The sequence below is a fragment of the Nannobrachium achirus genome (genome assembly GCF_963921795.1).
Source record: "Nannobrachium achirus genome assembly, chromosome: 21".
NCBI lineage: Eukaryota > Metazoa > Chordata > Actinopteri > Myctophiformes > Myctophidae > Nannobrachium > Nannobrachium achirus.
The window spans coordinates 25663208-25678842 of record NC_137828.1 but is presented as its reverse complement, the minus strand read 5'-3'; the positions used below and the strand labels follow the sequence as shown (position 1 = coordinate 25678842).

The following is a 15635-nucleotide window of genomic DNA, read 5'->3' as shown; positions in this document are numbered from 1 at the left end:
TAAACAAACCAACATAAAGTTGAAGTGTATAGAGGGTATCTGCACATTTCTAAAGTGCCAATTTAAGGACTTTTTAATACCTCTAAAATGACAAATTAAACATTGTCCAAATTGTCAAATATATAGAGGCGGAAATTGTGAAAATAGACGATCTACATGCTGGTGTTGTGAGCATGTAGATCTGCTATTTTCACAATATAGAACAATGTTATACCAAATGTAATGTAGCACTGTAATATTGGATCATTCCGTCCTTGACAGTAAGCAATCCTACTGTTTGAATGTTGTAGAGATGCACACATGGAGCAAAAATAATAATAGAAAAAAATACAAAGGATTTTTTTTTTTCAACTTCGACTTTCTCTGGTGGGAGTCGACTTGTGTAATGAAGTCGACCCAGTCGACTTGTCGACTTTTTCATTAATGCCCCACTTCACACCCAGTGTGAAGTGAGCGATGCCTTTGAGCAGTTCATTTCATTAAAGGAGAGTTTCTGGGTAAAATAGACCCCCATACCTTTTTAAATGTCTTCTCCCAAGCTTGCGAGATGGTCCAGACACCCCATAGTCCAAAAGAAGCATTATAATCCATTTTTGATTGCAGCTTCTACTCGACCATGGCTCCATAATGGACCGCGTCTATTCAATGTCTAATCCGGTTATTTTTATCGCTTCAAAGTCACATTTTTCGCTCCGTATCTGTTCCCCGTACTGTATATAGTTCATCGAAGCATTTTCTTCTCCAGGGCGCAGCCATTGTTGTTGTGAAAAAGCTACTCTTTTCGAGTCTCGTTCAGCTTGAACTCCCGCCGTCTCTCGCGGGACAACAGCTTTCCACAGGTTCTGCTGCTGCTGCTCTACTCTCAGTCTTGTCCCGCGAGAGACGGCGGGAGTTCAAGCTGAACGAGACTCGAAAAGAGTAGCTTTTTCACAACAACAATGGCTGCGCCCTGGAGAAGAAAATGCTTCGATGAACTATATACAGTACGGGGAACAGATACGGAGCGAAAAAAATAACTTTGAAGCGATAAAAATAACCGGATTAGACATTGAATAGACGCGGTCCATTATGGAGCCATGGTCGAGTAGAAGCTGCAATCAAAAATGGATTATAATGCTTCTTTTGGACTATGGGGTGTCTGGACCATCTCGCAAGCTTGGGAGAAGACATTTAAAAAGGTATGGGGGTCTATTTTACCCAGAAACTCTCCTTTAAGCTATTTACAGATGTGCCATTTCAAAACTTCACACGTCCTGCCATTGGCAAGACAGTAGATTTCAAGGGTATTTTTAGAACATTAATTAAGCTTGTAGATCAGCTATTTTAGCTATTTTTATGACCTTCTCTGACTTTGTAGTTAAAATGTACCTATGAAGGTGGATTCTGCTTTTCAATGGGAATAGAGTGGTTTCTTGCCATTTGCGAGTTTCTGCAAAACTCCGCTCCATTCTCCATAAAAATTGGAAAGGCAAAACAGGGAAAGAAACCTGTGGAGAAAAAAAGGCATTTTTCAGGCAAAGATCAGTAAATACTGAAGAGTTGATACAGCGCATCTGTATTATGAATTCTTCTGTTGTACATTAATGTCAAGGCTCAACAGTGCCAGTGCCACTTGGGTCACCCAGCGGTATTGCAGCTGTTGCTACTCATGCCTCATACTACATAATACGGACAGATAGACATACACACTCGGTCAAGTGTTGGAGTGCTGAGGCACCGCTCAAAAGAAAAGGAGGAGAAGAGAAGAGAAGAGAAGAGAAGAGAAGAGAAGAGAAGAGAGCAAACACATGCTGTGTGACTGTGAATGTGTTTAACCCATTAAGACCTGAGGCCGATTCAGGGCGTGCGAACGTGTTTAACAATGGTATACCTGAAAGGTATTTATGTTATTGCGCTTCTTGCACTGCATGGGGCTGTTAGTTTTTTACGCTACCTGTGTGTGTGTGTGTGTGTGTGTGTGTGTGTGTGTGTGTGTGTGTGTGTGTGTGTGTGTGTGTGTGTGTGTGTGTGTGTGTGTGTGTGTGTGTGCGCGCGTATATGCATCTTGGTGTGTAGCCTGCAGCCAAAATTAAAAGAGGTCGAAACGAGAGAACAGATGCTGGGAGGGGGGAGGGAGAGAGAGATTGTTGAGAGAGAGAGAGAGAGAGAGAGAGAGAGATTATTTATTTCTCGTCATCTGTTCCTGTGTGCGTGTGCAGCCTACGTGTGTGGCTTAAGTGCACTGGATGAATATAATCATTCACACATGAAACGACATTTGTCATGACCTTTTGGAAACAAACCTGGCATTCTCTGAGATAAACCTCCCTAAATGAAGGCCCTGGGAAGAAATCAATTCTGCGGAAATGAGAAAACAAGAGTGACGTACATCGGTCTTAACAATGAATGTCACAGTTCCATATTTCCATATTTTTTGGCTTCCTTAACTTTACTCTTGCCTGCGTTTTGGTGTTGGTTTTTGAGTATTAGAACAAGTAGACAAGACAAAAGCAAAACAAAAAACAACAACTCCAGCCCGACTGGCTGACCGACCGACCACAGACAACTGTTACAGCCCAGAGATTTTGTCAGTCAAAACCTGCAGAAGACATGATTATCTGATTATGTATCTTCACGCGACCAGGATGGTTTGCCAGGCTAGACGGAGAGTGGAAAGGATGAAACAATTGATTGATGCTCCATCCTACCCTACTAAACCTTTTTCAGTCCGCGACGCAGTGACAATTGACCTTTTGTCAAGTCCCGCCCGGGGTTGTGCCCCTCTTCGCACCCATCCCATTGGTTGCTAGCTGTTTCTTTCTTGGAAATAGATGCTTTCTCTCCATCCACTACTATTGAAATATCATGTTTTTCAGTTGCTTCGTATTCATATTCAGTGTATTCAATTATTATTTTAAACTTGGTCTCAGTGAAAAGGAACATCTCAGGTGCAGTATCGAACTTTTTCAGAGCGCTGCCGTGTAGCTGCGGTGTCGGTGCACAGCCACACACACACATAGGTGCTGCTTGACACCTAGAGTTATGGTTGCCGCTCTGAGAAATAGTTATATAGTGACTGGGCACAAATAATGTTTTTAAGTTACACATAAACAACCATAAGGTGGAACCAGGGCGTAACCTGGGTAGAACAATGCAGAAAGAGCCTGCTGGTTAGTTAGTCAGTCAAACACAAATCAGAAGGCTGACAATGGTGACTCAGCGTGACTGAGGGGCAGTCATTTCGGAAGGCAAGGTTTTTCACTACTGCTAAAATGATTTTTTGAAATGAAAAAAGCCACAAATGCATCTCAAAATATCTAGGCTACATTTCACATTTTCACAGAGTTAAATGAAAAAAGCCACAAATGCATCTCAAAATATCTAGGCTACATTTCACTTACACTTACATGCAGAGCTTAACTCTGCATGTAAATAAGACTTTTTTTTAATTAATGTGAGAGATCGTCAGGTCATTTGCAGTTTAGACATTTATTTAGAACTTGAATATCTCAAAAGTAGTATTTCAGCATGGCATCATTCTATAAGCCATATCTTCAAAACTGTTGGGTCAATCTCCACAACCAATATATCATTTTGTAGCTATGATCCCCAGCTTTCAAATGAAATGAAAAAATGAAAATGAGAAAAAATGCAATGACTAGCCGACAGCTGCGCTGGGGCAACTGTCCTGGCGTTTTGTCGCCGCTAGTGTGAACGCAGCATAAACCCACGTTGCATTTCTAGACCCTGAGTCTCATAATTAACGTCTCGAAACTAAGCTTACTGTACCGTACCTATCAGCAGTATTGTTTTGTGGGACAGTCGGTTTGCTTGTTGTTGAGCATCTAATCCCACAACTGGTTGCTGCCACGAGTCCAAAATGTACACTCTCTCAGAGACACAATCTCCTTTTCTCATCTTCTTATTAGAGTTAGGCCAGGATTATGTGGGCTCACAACAACTTATCTTTGACTCTCACAAATTGACTCGCCACCACAATGTTCTCCATTCTTATCACTTTGCCTCGATTACAGCAGACTCTCTTGACTGGCTATTAGCGATTTGCTGTCCATTCTTTTTTTTTTTTTTTTTTTTGCCAGGCTTACTGTGAGGCAGATCTTCACAAGAGACACTCACCCATGCCAACCTGGCCTGGCAGTTGCACACAGCACAGCACAGAACTGGACAGAATCACTAACCACTCTTGGTCTATTCCCTCTCCCTTGCTTTGATCATGCTTTTAATGGAAAATACACACAAGCCTATTTACCCAAAGTCTTCACTGGGAAAAGTACAAACACCCAGTTTTTGCGTTCTTGGATCATTCCACACAAGCTTGAGTGGAGTTGTTATATGGTCATTTTGTGCTCTATTTTGAACTTGAAAGAACTGGTTCAGAGAGCGTAAAATGTAACCAAGCATTATTTTCTGTACACTCTCTGAGTTCAATTGAAACTGAATCATGTTTCACCTGTCATGAGAAAGTGAGTAGACACTGAGATTATCTTTAATCCTACAATGAAGATTTGCTGTTTTCACTATTACTGAGGTTTTTCTTTCTTTCTGTTCTTCAAATTTTTGTTCTCTTTTTTTCAGAAATTCTTAGTTTTTTTATATACAACTATCAAAAAAAGAAAAAAAGAGAGAAAAAAAACGTTGTTTTTTGTACTTTTAAAAGATTTTGAAGCAAGTACTCCAGTATTTCAACTCAAGTACAAATTTAAGTAACTATCACTTGTAATTGAGTAATATTTGACTAGGATCTATACTCTGGCTCATACTGGGGTTGATTACTTTATCCACTGTACTGACGATGACAGATAATGAGCGGAAGCTGCCTCTCTCTTGCAGACCTGTACACGTTTGCTGTGTCAGAGGGCGCGGCGGTGGGCACCACGGTGGGCAGGATCATGGCGGACGACGGCGATGTTGGCATCAATGCCAGGATGAGCTACAGTCTGGAGGACCTGGAGGAGAGCGCCACCTTCACCGTTCACACTGACCCCGTGACCCAGGGAGGGGTCGTCGTGCTCGCCAAGGTCCGTTCAGTTGCATTGTGCTCTTGTTTAACAATTATTTTTCTAACAACGTTGTGCCGTTTTCCTTGATCTTATTCATTTCATTATCTATACTATAATTTTGCGAATGTCTGAGTGAGTGAGTGAGTGAGTGAGTGAGTGAGTGAGTGTCTGTCTGTCTGTCTGTCCCAGCGTTTCTCCTCGGTGGCTGGAGCAATTGATCTGAAATCGCATCACCATCAGCATATGAACACACCTGACATAACTGTGAAGCCCGTTTGTCACTTTCACAAATCGTATGCTGTATATTCACATTTTTATGGTGTATCTATATCTATTTAGCCTACAGTACCTTTTGTGACCACACATGTTAAGGGAGGGGCGCTGTTGTTCAGGCCATGCACAATCACACACAAACCACACACACACACACACACACACACACACACACACACACACACACACACACACACACACACACACACACACACACACACGGGGGGGGGGGGGGGGGGTTCTGGCCCTGTTACAGATGTTGTCCAAAAATCATGCAGATCGGTACACAGTATCTCTGTAGCCGTTAAATGGAACGGGTATTTCTTACATTGATGCTCCTACATATTAGCATGCAAGCACCAGTTAAAGTTACTTTCCATCCCTCATATACTGTGTGCACAGTGCACATCCCATAACCCACACACTGCACATCATTTCGGAGCTCATATCTTTGAACGGGTAAGGGCTAGTTCAAATTAAACTAGGAAAACTAGGTCACCGCCAGGCCAGGTAGTAGAAGTCAATCTTAGCCAATCAGGATGAAATATGAAAAATAGGACAAGTCCATCTTGATTGCGACCGAAGGTCGCAGTTTAGAATGTGAAAAGGCACGTCATGACTCCGTCTGGACGTGTAAAGTTTTTTACGGTCTATGGGTTTGCTGCTCTGACATCATGCTCTGACTTCACTGTGATGTCAGGGGAACCACACTAACAGGATCCCTTTTATGCCCATACAGTATATGGAGTTCCCTAGTTCAATACACATTAAGAGCCCCTGACTTTAACGGATTATAAAGTCCACGATGCCACCCTCAGGCTGCATTCACTCCCGTTATCTTATTTTGAAGGCCAGAAGTCCACAGCGTAAACACTTCCGGTCTGACGTCATCGCGTCCTGCGCCGGAATCGATCATTGTTTACGTGGTGTCATGGCGGATCGGCTCGGAGCTTTTCACCATGTGTTATATAAGCGAGCATCTGCCTCCATCTTCGCTTCTAAAGTGTAGTTTTGAGATAATGGACCTTTAGCCCTATTCTATAGGTTAGGCCTAAATGGGTTAAAGATGAGATCCCCCGTCCACCTCAATGTTATGGGATGACTATTTTGTGCTCGTGGAGCCGTGATGATGAGAAATCAGCGACGGATTTCGGCTCCGGACCTTCCGCCATTGTATCCGGTAATATAACCGCCGTTACAGTAATATATTACTTTTCACGAGTATACTTGGGATTGGCACTCCGGGTGCTCGAGTACTTTTCACGAGTATTCTCGGGATTGGCACTAAATCGGTTAAGCCCATATCTAACAGGACTTCATATGGGAATGCCCATATATGGAGGCCACATTGGCCACATACCACACTAACAGAATCCATATATGGCCAAAGGCAGATGGCCAAGACAGCCCATATCTGTGTGGTTGGTTCAACAGACAGGGATCTCCATGTATGGGCAGGGCATACATGGGATTGTATGTTTGATGTCAGATGTCATAGACGTCATAGGACTTTCACATAACGAACTAGAAGCAGTGCTCTTCCGAGCCCAGGTCTCCACCAGGTCAGGCATGTAATGTGTTTTACATAAGTCGGCCTCCTCATGGCGCTATAAAAGGCTGATGTAAAAAATGCAGGGAAAAGGTTTTACCTTGGCCTCTAAGGAGTACACATACAAAGTTTGACACTAATCGGTGGAGTTATATAGGTGAAAACATGAATCGGCCTGTTATAGCGCCACCATGAGGCTGATTTGATTTTTCTTAAGTGGCATTTATTCCTCTGCCTATTGGGAATGTGCATGCACAATTTCACCAAAATCGCATACTGCGTTCAGGATTTCAGGCATTTTATTCAAAACTGACCAATCCTGCAAACTTTGAAAGCCAGTTTTAGCCAATCAGGATGGAATATGGAAAATCTGACACATCCATGTCGATCACATGACTGTAGAGATACTGTCTACTGATTTACGTGATTTTTGGACAAAATCTGTAGGAGTACTGGCAAAAGTTAGTTTTGCAAAAGTTGGCCTCCTGGTGGCGCTAGAACACGCCCATGTGAAATATTTGGGGCAGAGGTTCTGAATTGGTGTCGAGGGAGTGTGTGTGCACAGTTTGGCAGCGACCGGGCCAACGGCGCCGGAGATTAGCTGGTAACGGACAAACGGACGGACGGACGGACGCACGCACGGACGCACGGACGGACGGACGGAGGGGAAAACATACTCTCCCTCAGCCTTCGGCTGGTGGAGACAATAACTGAGTAAGCATGTTTGGGCTCTCACAGCATATCTCGTACATGGATCTCCATATATGGGTACCAGGGGTCTCCACTCTCCATATACTGTATATGGGTAATTGGCCTGATATACATCACTGGCCAGATGGCCAAGACATGGCGCGACCTCTCTCTAAAGGGCGAGGTCGCTTGTTGCCCTGAGGCGTCTTACTAGTATCATGACTACGTAATGTGTACAGATTTGTGTGATCTTTGAACAAAATCTGTAGGTGTAATACAGTACATTAAAAAAGAGTTTTGCTAAAATCTGCCTCCTGATGGCGCTATAACAGGACAATGTGAAAAGGGTGGCATTTCTTCCTCTGCCTTGTGGGAATGTGTGTGGAAAGTTTCACGGCAATCGTACGCTCCGTTCATGATTTGCGTCAATTTCTTCAAAACGGGACCCTCCTGAAGGCAATCTCAGCCAATCAGGATTCAATATGAAATATCGCACAGATCTGACTCGATCACATGACTATAGAGATACTGTGTAACGTTTTGCGTGATGTTTGGGACAAATCTGTTGGAGTAACAGGCCGATGAGAAAATGTGGGCAACTGCTTCTCGCTTTGGCCTCCAGGGAGTCGATAAATTCCAACGGGGCGAGATTAGATGGATGGACGAAAACAGCGCACGCACGCACGCACACACACACACAGACGCATAAGGATGCACACACGGACAGGGGCGAATACATTGTCTCAGCCACTTCTTCGACCTTACTTTACACCACACAGTGGTGTAAAGTAACTACAGTAAGTACATTTACTTAAGTACTGTACTTAAGGTATTTGTACTTTACTTGAGTATTTCCAATTTCCAATACTTCTACTCCACTACATCTCGGATCCAAATATTCTATATTGCACTATTGATACTTTTACTTAAGTAAAATATGTGATTACGTTTTCCACGGCTGCTAAAACATTTGGCCTATTTTGGCTGGTTAGAAATATTGGACATTGGTCCGTCAAAAACACTCGTTCTTCGACACCTCTCCCATTCAGAGATGGAGCGTGTTTGCCATTTATGGGATGGGGAATTTCAATTTAGATGGTCTTGTCATACTGAATCATTCGCGGAACTACAGTAATGGTCTGCATGCTGTTTTCTTCTCGCTGACATCATCTGGTTAATTGAAAACACAGCGTTATTTATTATGCGTGCTACTCCTGGGGCGTCACACCAAATTCTGGGCCCTGGGTATACAAGGATTCACTGCAGGGCCCCCCATGGATGTTAACTCTTATACTGCTTTGAACGTTCCTGTTCGCCCCAATTCTTGAGGTCGAGTAGGGCCAATACGGCCGTTCGTTCGTTTGATGTTTTTTATGGATTATGATAAAAGACGTCCTTGCGCAACTTTTGAATGCATAATTGGTCGTCGGTGTCGTTTTGAGGACAGCCGGAAACCGTTCATAAAAAAAAAAAGTAAACAGACTGTCCTGGCTCCGCCTGCCCAGAGCGACTCTGCGCCTGCCTAGCTGCCAGGGGCGTCAATTGGGTATGGCAGGGGTATGCAGCTGCCATACCTTGACAGGGGGAAATAATAAAAATGTACTTTTCATCGTGCCTGTTGCTAAGGTATGGCAACATGACTGGTGTCTTCACCAGACACCAGTCATGTTGCCATACCTTAGCTTGTTCTGAACTGACGCCACTGCTAGCTGCTAGCAGCCTTGAGGGACTATATTGTTTTATGCATCGGGCTGTTAGTAGAGAAAGAGAGAGAGAAACGTTGGTAAAAGCGATCATTTTGTCGGAAATCAGTTGTTTTATAGTATTAGTAGTATAGTAATTGTAGTAGGTAGTAGTATTTAGCAGTACTAGAATATTGAGATGTATTAGGCCAACTCAGCCTCAACTTGCTGGTATCATTCCGCCGAAGTGCGACCCAACCCCCCCTGGCCGAGGAGCAGCAGAGCAGATCCACCGATAGAAATAAACTTTGTTAGAATTAGGATTACACAACCTACCCGTGTTGGTGACCCAGGACCAGCGCCCATGGTGGTGGTGGTCGTGATGATGATGATGATGATGATAATGATGATGAAGAAGAGAAAAAGATCACTGTAGCCATTGTTATTGAAGATAAAAAGATTGAAGATGGTGCCAGTCGCGAAGAACCGGGGTCCAAAAATGGATCAAGAGCCTCGTGATATTGTGGAAACCGATCCCGACGGAGCTCGACCCCCGTGTAGGATGGATCCCCCCGCCCGGGGGCTCACATCGCCGCAGCAGCAGAGACCCATGTACCGCCGCGAAAAGACGGACGAACTGGGCGATTTGTCCAATGAAGAATGGCTTCCGCGTAGAGACCCCTCGGAGAACAGAGGCCACGATTCTACTGTCCAAAGTAAGACTTCCAATCCAGTGCATGTATGTATTGTATAGTTGTATACTGTATATAGTTGTATACTGTGTGATAACAGAGCATCCGTGTGGAACTGGAAGCCTGGGATGGGGGGATGGTCAGTGATCAGTGAGATAGGGTAACGGTTTTCCATTGCGACGTGTTGCCACTCCGACATTGGGATCCGGTCTAGAGCCCGCCTACTGCATCCGGCTATTTACACGTACACATACATGCAAGAAATGTTTCCGTATCCGGACCGGATCAGTAACTTGATCCAAGCAGTTAGGATCCACGTGCTTGGTTTGTTTTTGTCGCTACTCAGGACACACGTGGAGTTCCTATCACGCGCGTGCACGTACCGCGTGTAGTGTACGTGCACTGCACAGCCTACTAGGATTATTTGATGGGAATTTAGGATTTATTGGCTTAGTTTGTGTGTGCGTGCGTACGATGCGTGTGTGTGTGAGAGAGAGGGAGAGGTTTCTTTCATCATCATCATCATCATCAGTAGCTGATGATGTAGCTTTTCAGTTCAATTCAAAGGAGCTTTATTGGCATGAGAAAACATACGTTTACATTGCCAAAGCAAGTGTTACAAATAAAAACTGTTGAAAATGGGGAACATATATACAGTTGGAGGGAGTACAGCTTTGTGTAAACAGAGCTATGTTGCATTGTGACATTTTATATAGGTATACAGGGTATAAAGGGAATTTCACTGTGACAGTAAATGCATGGTAACTATTTACTATAACTGCATTTTATGTTATATATGAACTTATTGTAAGTCATTTGCTAAATGTCAAAATTGTAAATTGATTTGTTTAGATATAAACTATTTGATATTTTCCTGGCTATGATTTTAGATGATGAGTCGACGATGATGATGAGCCTACTTCTTCATTTCCACATCGTGGTCGTCCAAGGACAAGGATAGGTAAAGAAAAAACAAACTTTTTTCTGTAAATCAGACTTAGCACCATGCACATGCTCACATAGACATCAAAGGGGGCTTGAGCCCCTGCCCTTTTATCCATCTGTAAAAAGTGCCCTCTCCAGACCATGAATGCTGTTTTTACATAATTACTATATATATATATATATATATATATATATATATATATATATATATTTGTGTGGTAAGCAGGAAGTGCATAGAATGTTAGAGAGGCAGGGGTTGACATTTCTAAAACGGCCTTTTGATGAAAATAGGGGGCCCCCAACCTCCACGCATTCTGCTGTGACGCGTTGTGAGCTTGAAGGTGTACTATTTTTCATGTATTTTATAGTAATTATGTATTTGTATAATTTACAGATCGACCATGGGCTCGTGTACGAGTTCAGCAGACCCGGTGGAGCCCTTCCGGAGGAGCCTGGCTGGAGTGAAACAGAATGGAGCCCCAGGCCCTGTGCAGGCTGAATGACACACACGCACGCACGCACGCACGCACGCACGCACGCACGCACGCACGCACGCACGCACACACACATATACACTCTGTAGACATGTAGTGTCACAGTGAGATAAAGAGAACCCTGAAAGCTGAAGCAGGATTCAGGCTGAAGCTCATGTCACTGTGTCAATGTTCTGCACTGCTCTTACTACTGCTCTTACTTCTCTTACACACTAAAAGTGTGTAAAAAGACACTTTTTCTTGTTTTTATTTTTTTGAATTTGTTTGTAAACAACCACTGATCATAGGTGTGATGTTACTGAAGCCAACAATAAAAGGCTAAAGAGAGATTTCTGCCTGAAAATGTATTCTTCACAAAAATGCTTTTTCTCAGCTTTATGTTCTCAAAGAGCTGTTTTTAGGCCACATTCTGCAGCTTCTAGCTAATGAACAGAACAAGATAAAAACTCGAAATCTTTTTCTGTTGCAAAGTAGACATTCTATTCTTCGTTGCCATATAATTGTTGTCTTTATAGTCGAAACCAAATTTCTCCAGTAGGCCTTCAAAGATGAGCGACAATTCTCAATTTAGCTGGCAGTGGATTGAGCTTTTTGTTCAATTCTGTGGCAGTAAAAGAGTTAACGATTGAAAAATAGCAGATATACAAGCACACAGCGCGGCGCTCGCGCTGCGAGCTTGTAGATCTGCTATTTTTTTTTTATTGTGAAAATGTGTGCAAGAAACATATGTTTCCATGTCAGTGGTGCTCAAACTCTTTCATGTCAAGGACCCCCAAGATGATATGTATTTGGCCACGGACCCCCATCTCAAAATATTTAGTTCCAGGGACCCCCCAGAAGCAAAATTTGAGTTACAAGTGTTTGCTTAAAGAACATTATTCAAAGATTTGCACACATTTTCACGACTTTTCAAAAATAGCAGATCTACAAGCTTGCGAGCTTGTATTATCTGCTATTTTTCAATAGCTAAAGTTACTAGGGCCCCTCCAGCTTTGGCCCTAGTAACTCAGTCCCAGTCCCACTCCCCATCCCACTCCCCCCCCCCCCCCCCCCCCCTTGTGACGCCCCTGTGTTCCTCACAGCTGTTGTCTCGTTGACATTGACTAAAACCCTTTCCCCCGGTCCAATCTGAGTCATGTCCAGAACTCTGTGAAATAATCATCTGTCTTCAGCAAAAGTTGGCATAGCCACACACAGTGGGTTGTCAAGCTGTTACTCTCCCATAAGTGTTTGTACCAATTTATTCTAAGAGACATAATAGAGCTACTGTAGATATAGCCAACAAAGTGTTTTTCTCTTTTTACTTTCCGTAGCCACATTATATTATTATCAAGTAGATTCAAGGACTTTAATTGTAACCCTCTCATACAAGTGCAGCATTTTCCATGAAACGTTGGTGTGCTAAAAGTACTGTAATGTACAGTACAACATATTATTTAGAACAAAATGTAATATAAGTAGGCCTAATTACATAATACAAATAAAAGGTTATAATACAATTAATAGTATTACTAATATTATCATGATTTTACCCCACACTGTGTGTTGTCACTGCTGTTGTATCCTACTGACTCACGTACACAAGTGAGGAGCCCCCACAAGCCTTCATCCTTGCAGGTCCATTTGGTTCCATTTGCACTCTCAGAGTTACACACCTTTTTAAGCTGTGATTTGGAACCACCAAGGAACAATGATGAGGGTCTCTGGACTACACTGGTGTAGCGGAGTGTTTCCAGTGAGCCAACATGCACAATAGCAGCACCCTGACTCTGTTTGAGCAGAAAGTATCATTAGTAACACCTCTGAAGGATGTGACCCAACTTCTCTCCGAAATAACTGCTGTGCATGAAGCCTATTGCAGGTGGCCACAATTAAGTTGGGGGCCACACAACAAAAAAGAAAAGTTGAACTAGAAATTGTATATGAGTTTTGAGTGCAGTTCGTCCATTACAAGCCAATTTGTAGCTACCTATTTCTGAGTTTCTAGTCTCATCATTCTCTTACTCTCAACTAATGGTTCATGAAACACATCAAGAGAGCTTGTGCTCTCTCTCTCTCTCTCTCTCTCTCTCTCTCTCTCTCTCTCTCTCTCTCTCTCTCTCTCTCTCTCTCTCTCTCTCTCTCTCTATCTCTCGCTCTCTCTCTCTCTCTCTCTCTCTGTGTCCACAGATCCTGCTAAGATGAACATAAATGTTCCAATCTCATCCTATTATCCTATTATCTTATTATCTTATTATATAAGCTTAGTGATATAATTATACGAAGATAGGCAGAACATCGGCAAGGAGGTCCTTTAACCATCAAATAGAAAGAATTCTCCATGTACCGGTACAGCCATTACTGTAGCTTTTTGTCCCAGGCTGAATGTCAAAATGCTGATACTCTCAACACTTTGGGTGATTCTGCACTAGTTCTTTATAGACCTTTTCTGCCACACAGATACAGTGTCTTGGGTGCCCGAAGACGCACATCTTTGAAACCGGCTCCCAGAGTGAATCGATCTGAAGACAGCGGCGTCGCGCCTCCATATGTACAGCCGAATACGCATAACTCCTGAAGCTATGACATTACAGCACAACCTCTTCCTAAGCTGCATACGCCGAGCCCCCCTCCCCTCCCAACAACAACCTCAAACGTGTTGTGTTTGTGTTACTGAGTGTGATGGGGCTTTTACAGCAAACTGTACTCCTCCCTCCCTCCCTCTCACCCACACTACCTCCGTCAGCAACAAGTGGACATGATAAAAAGAAAGGCTTTTCGTTTAAAGTGCCACTCAGGCCTGGCATATACAATACAGTGGTTTTGGTGCGTTCTGGATGCAGACTTGCCGTTCTCAGTGGTTTCATGTAGACACTTGCATTTCTTGAGACGATTCCGTCTGCACAGTAAACGTTTTGGAAACTAATCAGTGTATCGTCTTTGTGCATATGGGGCCTATAAGTGATTAAGTGACGCATTTCTCGCTCTGCCTTTGCACAGCCGCTGGACTACGAGACCAAGCGGCGCTTCGTCATGGCCGCCGAGGCCGTCAACGACCACGTGGACGCGGGCTTCCTGAGCGAGGGCGACGCCCGGGACCGCTGCACGCTCCGCATCGTGGTGGAGGACGTGGACGAGGCGCCCGTCTTCCTCGCCCCGCTCTACGAGTGGAAGGTTCCGGAGAACGCGACGCCGGGCACGGTGGTCGGCACCGTGAGCGCCAGGGACACCGACACTGTCAACAACCCCGTCAGGTAAATAATAATGATGATGATAATAATAATAACAACATGACCCCCGGCCCCTGTCCAAACAGTCAGCTAGGAAGAATGGCACGTGTCAAAATGAGAGACTTTACTGGAGACGCTGTCTGTCAAAACCTGCACAGATGCTGACTGAGGAGAGTGGAAATGATGACACAAAAACATGATTGATTGATACCCCGCCCTATAGGCCTATCGTTCGAGGGTTGAATAAAGTTGGCATGGCACAGCTTGTGGCTCTGCTACTTTTGCTACTTTTGAATTTGAATCCCGAAAAGTAACCGTCGGACAGGGGTGAAGTACAGTGTTGAAATATTTGACCTTACTTGAGTATTTCCAATTTCCAATAGTTTTACTTCTACTCCAATACATCTCAAAGGCAAATGTTGTACTTTTACTCCACTACATTTTTCTATTCAAATGTTTTAATTCTACAAACAGTCAACTTTAGTTACTAGTTACTTTGCAGATATAAATGATTATTTATATTATAAAACATACATTAATCCACACTAGCACTATTTTATACCTATAGGCTTTTTGAAAACAGCCGATCCACAAGCTCAGTAGCTGAGCTTGTAGATCTGCTATACTCAAACATAGTATTGTATTTTGACTTTTGGTTACTTTAAGTACATTTTGATGCCAATACCTTCGTACTGTTACTCAAGTACTCAAATGTGAGTACTTTTCCCATCACTGCAGTCGGACATACTGTAAGAGGTTCCCACTCGACAGAGACGGTGTGAACTTGTAACACCAACGTTTCATGGCAAATACATTACAATTAAAGTCCCTGAATCTTGAATCTACTTGATAATACTGTTGCCATGGAAAGTACACTTTTGCACTCCACGATGCAGTTTCCCATCCGTGTCTCATAATTAACATATCTAAATTAAACGTACTCTACCGTATCTATCAGCAGTATTGTTTTGCGGGGCAGTCGGTTTGTTTGTTTGTTTGTTTGTTTGTTGAGCATCCATCCCCCAACTGGTTAAAGCCATAAGTCCAAAACGGAGACTCTCAGAGACACAATCTCCGTCTCTCTCTTATCTTGTCTCTCTC

At 43.3% G+C, this 15635-nt stretch overlaps 1 protein-coding gene across 1 annotated transcript in view; it reads left to right on the top strand.

Annotated features, from left to right (window-relative positions):
* The window catches only part of cdh19 (cadherin 19, type 2), a gene marked incomplete at both ends in the record, with an annotated part of 48578 nt that overhangs the window by 14702 nt on the left and 18241 nt on the right, over positions 1-15635 (top strand). The window contains 2 exons of the mRNA XM_080751695.1: positions 4831-5018; positions 14305-14558. Coding sequence (XP_080607821.1) covers positions 4831-5018; positions 14305-14558 — 442 coding nt within the window. The remainder of the gene's footprint in view (positions 1-4830; positions 5019-14304; positions 14559-15635) is intronic.